The sequence below is a fragment of the Mycteria americana genome, chromosome 1, assembly GCF_035582795.1.
Source record: "Mycteria americana isolate JAX WOST 10 ecotype Jacksonville Zoo and Gardens chromosome 1, USCA_MyAme_1.0, whole genome shotgun sequence".
Classification (NCBI taxonomy): domain Eukaryota; kingdom Metazoa; phylum Chordata; class Aves; order Ciconiiformes; family Ciconiidae; genus Mycteria; species Mycteria americana.
This window is the reverse complement of record NC_134365.1, coordinates 13,969,251-13,982,699: the sequence shown is the minus strand read 5'-3', so window position 1 is coordinate 13,982,699 and position 13,449 is coordinate 13,969,251. Positions and strand designations below refer to the sequence as shown.

General features: G+C 39.2%; 1 protein-coding gene across 1 annotated transcript in view; it reads left to right on the top strand.

Moving 5' to 3' along the window:
* Positions 1-368: 368 nt before the first annotated feature.
* The window catches only part of PTPN12 (protein tyrosine phosphatase non-receptor type 12), an 85,169-nt gene continuing 72,088 nt past the window's right edge, over positions 369-13,449 (top strand). Inside the window, exon 1 of the mRNA XM_075490991.1 lies at positions 369-576. Within this exon, the coding sequence (XP_075347106.1) occupies positions 478-576 (99 nt within the window). The 5' untranslated portion in view covers positions 369-477. The remainder of the gene's footprint in view (positions 577-13,449) is intronic.

Sequence of the window (13,449 nt, the reverse complement as noted above, 5' to 3'; positions counted from 1 at the left end):
GGGGCGAGGCGAACAGCGCAACGAAGTTCTCCCTCGAGGCTGGGCTAGCCGGTGATTAGCGTGCGCCGTCACCAGTAGGACGAGGCGGCCGTCAGAGGAGCCAATCGGCGGGCAGCGGGGGCGGGCCGGTTCACGAGGAGGGGCGGGCATAGGAAACGCCGGAGGAGCAGGAGCCGCGCCTGCGCGGGGGGAGGAGGTGGGGACTTCGTCGTGTCCCTGTGTCGGCGGCGGCGTCCAGGGAGGGTCGGGTGGAGGGAGGGAGGATGGAGCGGGCGGCTGAGCGGCCGTGAGTGGGGTGGGGAGCCGCGCCGCGCTAGCAGGCCGCGGGGCAGGTCCAGGGGGTGCGAGAGGAGAGGAGAGGCGAGGCAGGGAAGGCAGCCGGGTGACGGGCTCGTGCGGCGGAGGGGGCTTGAGGCGGAGCGCGGGCGGGCGGCCGGGGCTGGGGCTCCCGCTCCGCAGGGCGGCCGGCGGGGCAGGATGAGCCAGGAGGAGATCCTGAGGAAATTCATTAAGCGAGTCCAGGCCATGAAGGACACGGACCACAATGGGGAGGACAACTTCGCCAGCGACTTCATGGTGAGGGGCGGCGGCGCGTCGGGGGGGGCGGGCAGGGCTCTTGCCTCCCCTCGGGGCGGGGGGGGGTGTTCCCGCCGGGGGGGCCGAGGTGCCGGGCTGCCCTCGCAGCCCCTTCCTTATGTCCCTGCAAGCAAGGGAGCGTCGGGGGAAGCATCGTTTCCCTGTGGGTGATCTGCTATTGTGTAGCCCCGGAGCTCGGCCGGCTCCCCCGTGCCCCCCACCACTTTTTGAGCTCGGCGAGGTGCGGGGAGGGGACCGCCTTAATTTACCCTTCTTCCTGCCCCCACCCCCCCGGGAAGGTTTGTCACCGCAGCCCCCTGCCCCGGCCCTTCTGTCCTCCCGAGGAGATGGTAGGTGATCGGCTGTTGCAAAATTAAACGGGAGCCTCCCCCGCCTCCCCCCCCCCCCTTCCTTCCCTGAGCAGATAAAGGGGACAGAGGCGGCTCGGGGAGGGCTGTTAGCGCTTCCTCTCCCTTACAGCCCCTTTTCTCGCCGGGTTGCCATCTATAATGTCATCTGGGGATAATTGGGCACTCCTTCCCTCCTTTCCCCCTTTATCTGCCCCTGTAGCCGCCTGCTTGAGATTTCTCTTCTTTCCGAGGGGATGTGTTAAATGTACTGAATAGTCCTTGGAGGAATATTCATCTTCCCTTCCCTAACATCTCCCTTCGCTCCCCATCCCCCATCGCAGCCGTGCCTGTATCCCTCGTCCTTTCTTCCTTCCAGATCAGTTCATCGTCAGCCTTTGGTTAACGTGTGTGCTCGGGGGAAGAATTTATTGGGGAATTAGCTCTTTTCCTGGTTTATTTTAGCTGTTTAATCGGGCTGTTAAAATGTTTGAGGGGATTTATCTTTTGAATAGACGGTCTGAGCTGTGAACAATAATTTTGATTGGGCAGATGTCGCTGGCACTTTTCAGTATTGTTTAAACACTTAATATGAAAATACAGTTTGACCACAGAAGAGCTAAAGATGGGTTAGCGACCTCTGTATGCATGTGTCTTTGTAGCTTGTTTTATTATCTGGTGCTATTTGGGATTAAAACCACATCGTTAGCCCTTTAAGCTGTCAGTCTTTGCTAGTGGTCTGGGAACAAAAAAAAAATATCTCAATGTAAATGTCGCATCAGGGATTGTCTGAAATGTGGGGAGGAGGCTGCGGATATTGCGCAAGGCGGAGGGGCGTTGGGAGTGCTGGCAGGTCCAGGGGTGGAAGAGGAAGTGGAGTGGACTTTGGGAAGTAACGAGTTCATCCAGGGTGGGGTGGGAGCCCGTGGGAAATCAGCCACGCTCTTTGGGCAGGATTTTGCGAATACTGAAAGTATGCTGCCGAAACATCTGAGCGTGTGGGAAAGGAAGAGAGAAATATGTAAAATGAAGAACGACGTTGGAGCGATAGGACACTTCTAAATCTGTTTTGCTGAATAGAGCATCTTCACATGAGAATTTAAAGGTTAAATGCTTGACAGAACCGTTTCATTAAGTGATAGTTTTAGTAATATAATTGCTATTAAACACAAATTGACATCTTGTCTTCTACTGATGAGTCTGTCTTGTTCACGTAAACTTTACAGAAAGAGTGGCCTAGACTAGTGGAAAATGTGGGATTTTTTTTAATAGCCTTTATGTTAAATACTTTATACTAGATCTCCTAACCCAGTTATACCATTTCATATCTGATAAATAGCTTAATGTTTTAGCTTTGTTATAGTCGAATGGTATACAATAGTTTTGTCATCCGTTCTTCTAAGTAGTAGCACCTCTGTACCAAAAAATAGCTTTTGTTTCAATTTCTCTGTTTGACAGTGTGTTGTTTTTGTCGCTTTCAACTGTATAGTCAGTAAGCTTTCCCATCGCTTTCATAGAGCACCAAGGAAAGAGAATGCTGCTAAAAAATGGGAAAGTAGGATTGTAGGAATCATTTGGCAAGGCATTTCAGGAAAAAGACCTATTAACCTGAAACAGTGTTAAATGCTTTGGAAAGAATTGCATTCAGAATTTCTTTCGTCCTCTTAACACTTTCTATTTCAAACTTTCATGTTTGATTTTTGCATAATAAATTATAGGAAAACCAGGAAACTAGGATGCTGATCTTTGGCCTTAATATTCCTATTAGTCTCAATATTCACCTCTGTGTACTAAAGCAGGTATAGATTAGTATGGCGACAAGAATAATAATTACTGATTTTTTTTTTTTTTTTTTCACTGTGAACATGTTGGGGTATTTTGTTGCTTTTTTGAGTGTGTGTTTTGGTGTGTTTTTTTTTTTTTTTAACAGAGCCATGCTTAGATGCTCATAAAATGATTGAAAAGGGAGAAGAGAGGTGAAGGGGGTAAAAAGTTTCAATATTCTGTTTTCTTTAAGATGTAGTGGATTATTCGGGGGGAGGAGGGAGGAAGTTGTATTTTCTCATTTAAGTGCAGGACGTACTGTTGCTGCTAAGCAGTGGCAAATTTGTGGAATAGGAATTGCTGTTACTCATCGCTTCATTTCCAAGTGAAAATGGAATCTAAAAATAGGAATGGAATAGTGGGTGAATGCAATTGAAAACAGTTCTTTATTTTCACATCTTTATTGCCTTTGAATGTGTTGAGTAATAGGCTTACAGAATTATATTTAGGCCTAAGCAAATGAACTAAAAGTACTTGATAGATAGGTGCTAGGGAGTGCTGGGAAGAAAGGGTAGAGAAGCTAACGTTACGCGCAGGTAGACTGATTAGTCTGGCTGAATGTTATTGAAAGTCCATAGTGTAGATGACTAAGACTGCTATTTAATAATGCTATTGACATGCCTGAAAACATGTACCACTTGGAAGGTGGAAAGTGATTTTTTTTTTTTTTTTTTTCCTTGTTTACAAGATAAATTGTATAATCTGGGCACCAATAGCAAGTTTGTTACTGGAAATCAAATGTATTTAATTAGTTTGCACTAGAAAGTAAGTAGGATTTACTAGTAGATCACTTCAGTACTATTGGTGTGCACAATTAGGTTTAAATGAAGTGGATAGTTTGAAAACAGTATAGGCTTGCCAGTGTGTTTTGCCAGTAAGCGTGTACCTGTGCAATATAGGGGCAAGCGGGCTTTTTCCTAAAATAATGTAAGTTAGGATTTTACTAGTATGGTTACAATACATCCAAGAGTATACTTTTTCCTTGTTTTCTGCTGTCATTGCTATTTGGGCAAAAGGAAGTAAGTATATATTGTTTCTTCTTGGTGTTTCATGTTACATGAATACAACCAGTCTGGTCTAGATTCTGATTTTCTATAATGAACATGTCTTGCATCAAACAAGGATTGGAAGTCAAAGCTCCATTTGGAGGTAAAGAAAACAGTTTTTCTAGATTCTAGATTTTTAGAAAGACCTCAATAAATATTTTTTGCTGATTTTCATTTAATTGATCCACAACTAACACATTTTTGTTTTCTTATGCAATAGGCTTGACAAAAGCATTCTGATACTCTTGTTTCTATAGTTTGTCTGATGTAGATTGCTATTGTTATAGGAGAACTGAAATATGAATAGTGTAAAGCTTTACCTTAAAAAATCAGATGTTATGTTTCAAATGTTTTGTGGTATATGACAGTCTTGCTTAACCTTTTGGGTTATATCTCTGGCTAATATTTTGTCATGGAACACAGAGAATGGCTGAATGTCTGTGGTTTTTGCAGTGGGTACTGTGTAGGAGACCCTCAGCTGTTGTTTGAAGGTAGTGGTGTCAAAATGATCCCGTCTTAGATCGTCAGTCTAAATAATACTGATTTTTAACAACTTTGCAAGGAGTTACTAGGTACCTACATCTGGTCTCAGATCTTTTTATACCTTTCATTCAAGAGGACACTGGTAGCTAACTCAAACAACTGAATATTTGTATCTGTGTTCTGTTCAACGCATCTAAGCTGAAACTCTTAGGTTTGGAGATAGTAAAGAACTCGGTGTGCTGTTTTCTAAAGGATTAAAGGGAGTTTGAGTGGGTCATTGATTTGAAACAGGTAAAAAGGTAGTTTCTATGCTTTTAACCTCATGATGGTTTTATTTTGGAAAAAATTTTTTTTAAGTACTTCTTCCTCATTGTTCTGTGAAAATCCTGGTTGAGAAAAGGGGAGGTGGAATGTGCTTGACTTCTCAGGATGAAAGCTGATCATATGCAATGCTATGCTAGATGTTCTAAAACTTACCTTCCCTGGTTTTGGTTTGGTGGTTTGTTTTGTTTTGTTTTGTTTTTGTTTGTTTGTTTGTTTGTTTTTTTCCAGGAAAGTGCATCTTTTCTAAAATGCCTAAGACTACTAAAAATGATTTAGCAATCTAGCCTATTCTAAATTACTGATCAAAACTACTAAGACACATAGTGAAAGTCCATGTGCTAATGGCAATTATGACATAGATTTTGTTCTAATTCCTGTACGTTCTGAAATAGCATTAAAGATATCACAAATACTGTATTCAACCATAGCACTTGGGAAGTACCCTTCTTAAAAGCTTGTCTGTGTATCAATGTGCATTTGTGTAAACCTTTCTGATTCAAATACCATTAATGCACCTCTTGAGTATCTGTGAAGATACTTTTCAAATTTATAAGGCAAGCATATAATCTGGAAACTTAGAGAAGAAAGATAAGTGTATTATATCTCTCTGCACTGTTATTTTTAAGTTAAAAAAAAAAAAAACTGTAGACATTTTTGGAAATTATGTTTTCTAGTATTTACTTAATGAGTTTCATGCTTGTAGCACATAGTTTGAAGCATGAACTTGCAACTTATGCTTTATCACATACATTATAAAATACATGCTGTCTTTTCAAGAGAAATAATTTTTATCTGTTAAGGCTAAACTAGGAAGAATGCTTTGGTAGAATTGACTAGATGGTAAACTGTTTCTTGAAACTTCAAGAAAAAGATTTAATTGATGTAAATATAGGTTTGCATGAAATTCTTGTAAATTGGGGACTTTAGAATGAACATCAACGGTTCTGAGCACTTCCCTTCCCTTAAGTGTGATAGAAAGAGTGATTGCCTTGGAGAAAATGACCCGTAAGTATGTTGTACAGCTGATCTGTTATAAGAAGCTCTGCTCTTACAGATGTATTAATAGGTCATAGACAACTATCACTTTAGATATGCTTTGAGCCTTATTATAATTTCAGAGTAAAAAAGGGTCTGTTACTACTCATCTTCCGTATTATGCTTTAATTTGAGTGTTAATGTATTTTTGAAGTCCTACTTCCGTTAACTGTGTTTCAGCTAGATGCTGTTAATTTGATTGGGGACACACACACCAACAGATTACTTCATTGTGAGCAGTGACAGTCATCCAGGCCATTCATAAAGCTTCATTTACATAGACTACATCTGGTTGGAGCAATATGACTGAACAGTTATTTCAGTAGCCCTTAACTTCAGAGGCTTCTGAAATTTTATGAAATACTGTTCTCTAAATGTTCTACAAAAACACAGCTTTCTGTGAACAACCATTTGGTTTAAATATTCAGCTTTTTTGTCCCCTTCTGAAGAAATGAGTGCTGTTCCTGTTGTTTCAAAGATGCCATTCTGAATTTTCATAGGGGCAGCTGAATACAGCCACAAAGCTGCTATAGTGACCCTGGGGTAGAAGAACTTGCAAACTCTGCCTAAAATTGCAGTAGTTCTTTGAGGCAAATGAAACTAAAATAAGTCAGTTAGTCAACGCTCTGGGTTGTGTCAAATAGCTTGTGTGGTAGTAAGTTCTGTTTGCTCAGTCTCTGAAGACAGCAGCGTGCAAGTCTACTGTTCTTACAGAGTAAAGGGTTGTGTACTGATTTTGCTGAATATTATAGAATTGTGCCACAGGAGCCAACAGTAATCTTGACTTTGCCCCTCATGGCATACTACATGCACTCCAAATAGTTTAAATAGCATGTCAGATACATGCTTTGCTTTTATTCTGGTCTCAATCCTACAGTGCCTTTTGCTGTATATAGTTCTACACATACACAGATAGATAAGTATACATATATATATATGATAGATACCTATATATAAATGTCTCATGACCATAGTTCATCAACCCTAGACCCTAATCTATAGTTCTGTAGATCTGTGTACATGCAGAGATACATGCATATACATATATACATATATTTCTGGATGTATGTCTATATACTGCTCTGCATATATGTGTGACTGATTGCTATAGTAAGAATTTCTTGTTTTGGAGTGTACGTAATTTACCTTAAAACTGCAATAGGTTGAGGGTATTTTTCCTTGATATTATTACAGCTAAATAGAAGTTATGAGCTCTGCAAGCAGGGAAAGGTTAATCTGAATAGCTGCTTATCTAATGTGTATACATTTTTTTATTAGTAAGTGCAACAAAAGTCTGAGGCTTTTTAAATTCATCTTAAAGCCATTAATTTGTAAGAAACAGAAATCCTGTTTGATTTTCTTCACTTACTATTTAAGATGTGTGAATTTTGTGTTGTGTACTGCTGCAGTTGTACCGTGATATGCTTAGTACATAGGAAATTTTGGCATAGAGAAAACAGTAATGCACTTGTTAGTGTTGGGAAAAGACAAAACTATAGTAGTACCTTGAGTACACACTTGTAGAACTGAAATCAGAAGCTAGATTATATTTTTCTTGGTCTTACAAAGCAGCTCTCATTTAGGGAGAGGCATCAGTGTTAAAGGTCAGATACGGAATTGAGTAAAGCGTAAGTTAATCGCGTAGAGCAGAAGCTCTTTGTGCCATTAGGAATTGCGGTGTTTGCATCCTGGTATTTGCATCCTGGTGTTTTCCTTGGGCTGTTGTACTCCACAATTGCTACAGTTATGCCATTGCAGGCTCGGATAACTCAGCTGTGTATATTTGCCCTAAATGAAGCATTGATATGCATTTCTATTCCTGTTAACTAGCATGTGAATGTTGCAAAGAGATGAAGCTCTTTTTTTTTCCCCGCTTCATGTAGAAAAAAAAAAAACTTGCCAATATAAACTTAACTCAGTAATTATTTGTTCAAATTTGAACAGTCAGAATGTATTCATGGAAGGAGAGCACAACAGCTCAACAGCTGTTGAGTTTTTGATCCAGAACCGGGAGCCCCAGAGAGTGGCTGTATTGTGAGAGTAGTGTCTTGAGTCCCTCTACATCTTTGAGAAACAAAACTGTGTTCAGACCCAATACTGCTGAGACAGTACACGTACAAAGCTAGTAGCTTTACTAGGGAAGCTGAGAGTGCAACAGCAAGGTAAGGAAAGAGTTGTAAGAGGAGAAGAGCACAGTGAAGTCCGTCAGACTTTAGGACTATCGTTCTGGGTTGAGAACTGTTGTTTTAAAGTACTTTTGAATACTGATGTCAGGAGTTTGCAGTCACTGTGAGGTGTGCATAGGAAAGTTACAGCTTGTATCTCTGAGGGCCTTGTTCTAGCTACCCTTTTGCCATCAGCTTTAGAATGAAAAAAATTGTACACAGCTAAAAAGATGAAGTAGAGAAATAAGTTTCCTAAAAGGTACCAGATAAATAGAGGTATAAATGGATGACCTACTTTGGTTGACCTAATTTTTCCTCCTATCTATCCTCCCACAAGCTGATACTTTTAATTTCTTTAAAAGGTAATTTTATTGGTGGTAGTCAATTTGTGGGAAGACTTAAAGGCAATATTGCTCTAATGGAAGTGTCTTTTGAAAGAAAAGCCTAGAAGAATTGAATTATCAGCTGTAAAAAGTAGCAAGCTGATGTAGCCAGTTACTTCAATGGGGGAAAATACTTAGCTATTATAAGAGGACTGAAGCTATGAATGATGTTGCCTCGTGGGCTAGATGTGTCGCTAGGAACAAAAGCAAATAAAAATGTTTCATTCATTCAGATTTCTAGAAGGAAGCATCAGTAACTCTGAAGGAAATCCTACCATGATGCTTCTGACAGTTAATTTTTTTCATTTATTCTACTTCTGAGCTCCCTTAGTCCAGTAAAAAGAATTGAATTGCCTAGTGTTATGAATGTGCCAAGGGCAACTACATTAGTACACTGCAAGTTGTAAGTGCTGTATGGATTGGTTGGCTTGTTCAGTTTTTAATTTGCTATGATTTGGAGAAATCCTAACACAGTTGTTAAGTGTTCATAAGCGTATCCATATAATTTAGGTTCCTTTCTCTTTGGCGGAAGGGTTATACTCTTTTTTTTTTTTTTATATGTTGGACAGCAGGCCTTGATTCTTAAACATTATTGAAATATATGAGTTTTAAGTGTACGAACTTAGCTATGGGTTTTGGTGTCTAAAGTCATGGGTTGGAAAGCATCAGTCTCTAAGGGCAACTTAACTTAGTTAAAACCATATTGCTTTAAAGAACATAGGCACTACTTTAATCTTTTTTATCTAGTTATAATATTGAACTTGTCAATTTTAAAAAAACTTTTTATGTTAACTTCCTTCTTATGTAGTCTTGTAAGTTGTAGCTGGTTTTGTTTTGTTTTTCTAGGGTCAGAGTACAGTGGTGTCTTCTTGAACAATTTTGCATCGTGCTGCATTTGTCTGTCTTGCTGTCTTGTCATTCTTGCTGCCTCATGTGGATGACATCTGCATTTTGTTTTTCATCTGAAAACACACACATGTTTTGTACTCTGTGATCACAGGAAGAACAATTTCTACGTGGATCAGTGAGATTGAGAGCAGTTCTTACTTTGGTTCTGGAGAGACAGATGACCATCTTTCACAGCTGTGCAGCTGGGCTACAGTGGGATCAAGGGGCCAAGACTTTTTCTTCTGGACAGCTAATAAAGGACAATCAACGGGAGGCTGAAAAGGATGTGGTACATGAGTGGCATTGTCTCATCTTCCTGCTTTTAATGAGGTTGGACAGTTAGCACCTCTGCTATCATTGCTATCTTTCATGTCTGCTATAGGGTCAATATCATGGATGAGAAATCCAGTTCTTGTGCTGAGCTGGATGTCTGCAGCTGTTTAGACAAGGTTCTAGTTCATGCAGGTTTAGCTGGACTTCAGAGGCCGGTAAGCATGATTCCCAGCTACTCAAGACATTTGAGAGTTTCAGGGGCTGTTGGTCTAGAATTTTCATATGGTTTTCCATAGTTTGATTATTTTTTTAGTAGAAGCTGTCTTTCATTTATGTTAGTATGGCATTATTCCTCTTATAGTTCTTGGAGGACAGCTATCTTTGAACACCTGGGTTCCTAATTTAAAGGATGCTATATGGGTTTCCTGTCTTTAAGTGTTCAAGGGACTTGTCAGTGTAGATTATGCATCATGTTGAAATGACTGATTGCCGTGGGAACTGCACAGCTCTTAAGAAGCCTGAGTGGTGTTCCACTCTGTCCTAAATGTTTCGCTTCTTATTTGACTGTGTTTGACTCTCTAATGCATAAAACCCTGTGGTGGAACAGTGTCTTGTCTTTTTTTTTTTTTTTTTTTTTTTTTTCCCCCCCTCAAGGCACTTAGTGTTCTGGTAGCATATATGGTGCTTGGGTATAGCTTCCTACTTAGATTTTCTCACTGGATTAGTTGTCCAGTATTTGCATGGTCTTACTGCACAAAACTGAGAAATTAATTAACATAAAAAGCAGAACAAAGAAAAACAAGTGATATAAATACTGCACTGCACTTAGACTGTGGATAGATTGGGCTTGTAAGTTGATGACTAGCTGCTGTTTGCGTGAGTAAAATTGATCATGGGTTCGCCTCAGTGGTAAATGTATTATGTCCTTAATTTTTGCACTGCATAGCTTTTTTTTCTTTTACTGCTTTTCCACATGTAGAAAACAAGTCTTAAATCTTCCTTTATTTTCTACTTGAATCTTTGCCTTCCTGCATAGGAAGCAGGATTACAATTGGAAGCTATGCTCTCATTATTAGTTACTCCCTCATGTATATTGTGATAATTTTAGCAAATAGGTAATTGTTAATTGAAATGAATACAGTTGTCCAGTAGGAGTACTCAAGGGAATCATTTAGCTCAAAATAAAGCTGGAAAATTAAACACTATTCTGGAGGGAAGGGCATATGTAGGTTAGTTTAACTGCTTCAAAAACCTAAGAATTCCCGCAGAAATGAATTAATTATAAATTGCCTGTAGGGCAGCACCTCTATTGCACAAACTGTTAAAGGAAGGAAATAATGTCTTGGATATTGTGAGTCTCCCTAGATAGCTCTAAGTATTTGACAGTTTCTTCTAAGACTTCAATTTTTAGTAGTATAGGTGGTTACACAAAGCCACATTGATTTTTATTATGACCAAATTAAAATGTAAAACTAATTTTAACTCATTTCCTGTGAGGTTGCATAAACGTAACTGTGTGTAAATGTTAATGGACATATAGGGAGCTATATGTAAATGTTAATGGAGAAAAATGACTATGATTTTAGGCAGGTGGAAGGATTTTGGAAAGTACTTCAGGCACTCACTGGAATTTATTTTAGTAATGAAATGCATTGTTTTATAGGTACTTTATTTTTCTGTTATTTCTACTTCAAGAAGAGTAGGCTCAGAAGGGAGAAATGTAACTTATGTTGTTTCCTTTAACAGCTTTTTGCTATAAAACTGAAACACAGGAGCTTTGCACTTAAAGCTTTGGACACGAGTCTGTTTTTCAAACTGAATGTTCTGAAGTAAGTTGTCATCAAGCTGCATGTTAAGCCACATAGTCACTCACAAATCAATCGCAACCTTTTATATTTTCCTTATAAGCAGAAGAGCTTTTCCAAAGGCTATTCCATAGAACTGCTGTGGGAATTGCCCTGATATTTTGTAGTAACATTGCTCCAGTTGCTTCTTCAACTGGTGCCAGATATTTTCTTACTATTTTGATTAAGATTATGAAATTTGAGCTTTCATTTCTTTTCTTTGTTTTTTGTTACAGTGAAAATGCAGCCTGCAAGTTGTTTAGGATGTCAACTTCCTATTTTTCTTGTTCTGAAAAGAACAGGTAGAAACTTGAATACATGAAACTGTGGCAGAGAAGCCTAGTTGTATTTCTTACAAATTACAGAAATCTGTAGCCTGTTAATAAATGATTTAAATCGAGAGACCAATAACACTGAAAAAATGTGTGTATCCTAAAGTCAGCAAGCTGTTGCCATAAATCCATGTATAAACTGTGGTTTCCTATAGGGAAATAATATTTACTGCTAAAATGCTAGCTAATCCCGTAACTAATTCTAATATGGAATAGCCAGAATGAGAGCTTACATTTGGTAACTTATACGTTATTAAACACTATAGCATTTTTGGTGCAAAGCTATAGCTACGTATCTTTCTGGCACAGTACTTTAAAAAGCATTAGTGCTGTTTAAATTGGTGATTGTGTGAAAATGAAGCCAGCAGCCTGTTTGTACAGTCTTACAGTATACATAATAGCCTTCCCTTCCTGTATTCATAGAAAAAATATTCCGTGTCTGGTAAAGTAAGGCAATATGATCATCCAATTAAGAAAGTATGTGCATATAAAAACCTCAGTGATGATATTTTTAGCTCTTATGGATGAAGATAACTTCCAGACATATTAAGTGTACATCAGGCTAGGATGTGTTTAGAAGTGGGAAAAGTAGCAATGAAGTGAAAAGGGAATGCAGTGCAGGGATATAATTAAGTAGGTAACTGATTTATTTCTAGAGAGGCAGTGCCTTTGAACTAAACACGTCCATGATTTTAGTCAGGTAAAGGGCCTTGTATGACATGTCAGGGAGTCACTGGAATTTGCTTTAGTAAATAAATGCAAAAATGAGTTCCTTCTATTCTTGCATTTAAGTGCCATGTCCTTTAGATTTTCATTGTATTACTCACCACTTTAAAACCTCCAGAACTTGATCCTGAAGTCAGGAGGTTCCTGAATCATGTACTGATGGTGTATGTTTTCAGGTGTTGTTCCTTGCAAACTATTCCAAGACAAGTGATAACAACACAGCAGACAATATTTACTTATAAGATTTGTATGATTTTTTTTTTCCTTTCCATGTTAGCAGATTCTTGCTAGTGTGGTATTGGAATTTAGTGTTGACTGGCAACAACTGAGAACACCAAATATTCTGTCTGTAGGAATGTAGCTTACCAATTTTATATGCTTGAACTGAAGATTTGTTTGGATAGCAATCACAACCTTCTCTCCTTCCTGTGGTAGGTCAGCTTAATGAGTATATGATTGTCATATTGTGTGGAAAGTTAAGTATATAGAACCATTTAATTTATTAACTGGGCTTGAGAAAACTTCCAGAAAACAGTTGGGGAACTTTGCTTAGGCAAGGTGTATTGTGAATTTTAAGGGTATCTCAAATGCCATGGAGGAAGGATTTTTGCAGAAGAAAAGACAGAAGAAATGCTTGCTTGTATGGGCTTCCTTTTGCATTCATACTGCTGTCTTTTGATTTGTCTTTAGCTTGTTGGATCTACCTTCTGGACATTGTATGAACAAGATACCCTTTAGGAATTCTGCATTTATGTCAGCTAGTAGTTGAATCATCCCTGCAAAGTGTGTAGTTTTCCACTGGGCATAGTACTTCTGTCAGATCTTATGCAAATTGCAACATGTATTTTTGGATTTAACACACAAACTCTGATCTATCTTGGATATTTTATTTTCATTTTGCTTTTCTCTCATTATGGTTGGTGTTTGGTTTTTTGGGTTGGGTTCCCCCCCCCCCCCCCCCCCCTTCCCTTCACTCCTGTTCTTGTTCTACCTTATCCCTCTACTGCTAGAATGACTTCCTTATTTTTTAAACCATCAGTTGTTACTGTTTTTGGAAGACAGAGGCCATTGCATGATGACTGGAAAACCATGTGAATAAGTTAAATATCTGTCTTCAACTTTGTCTTTACCTTGCTTTTAGACTGGAAGCTCTTTAGAACCAGCATTAGCTTTATACAGGTTGTTGTGGATTTAATGAACTGA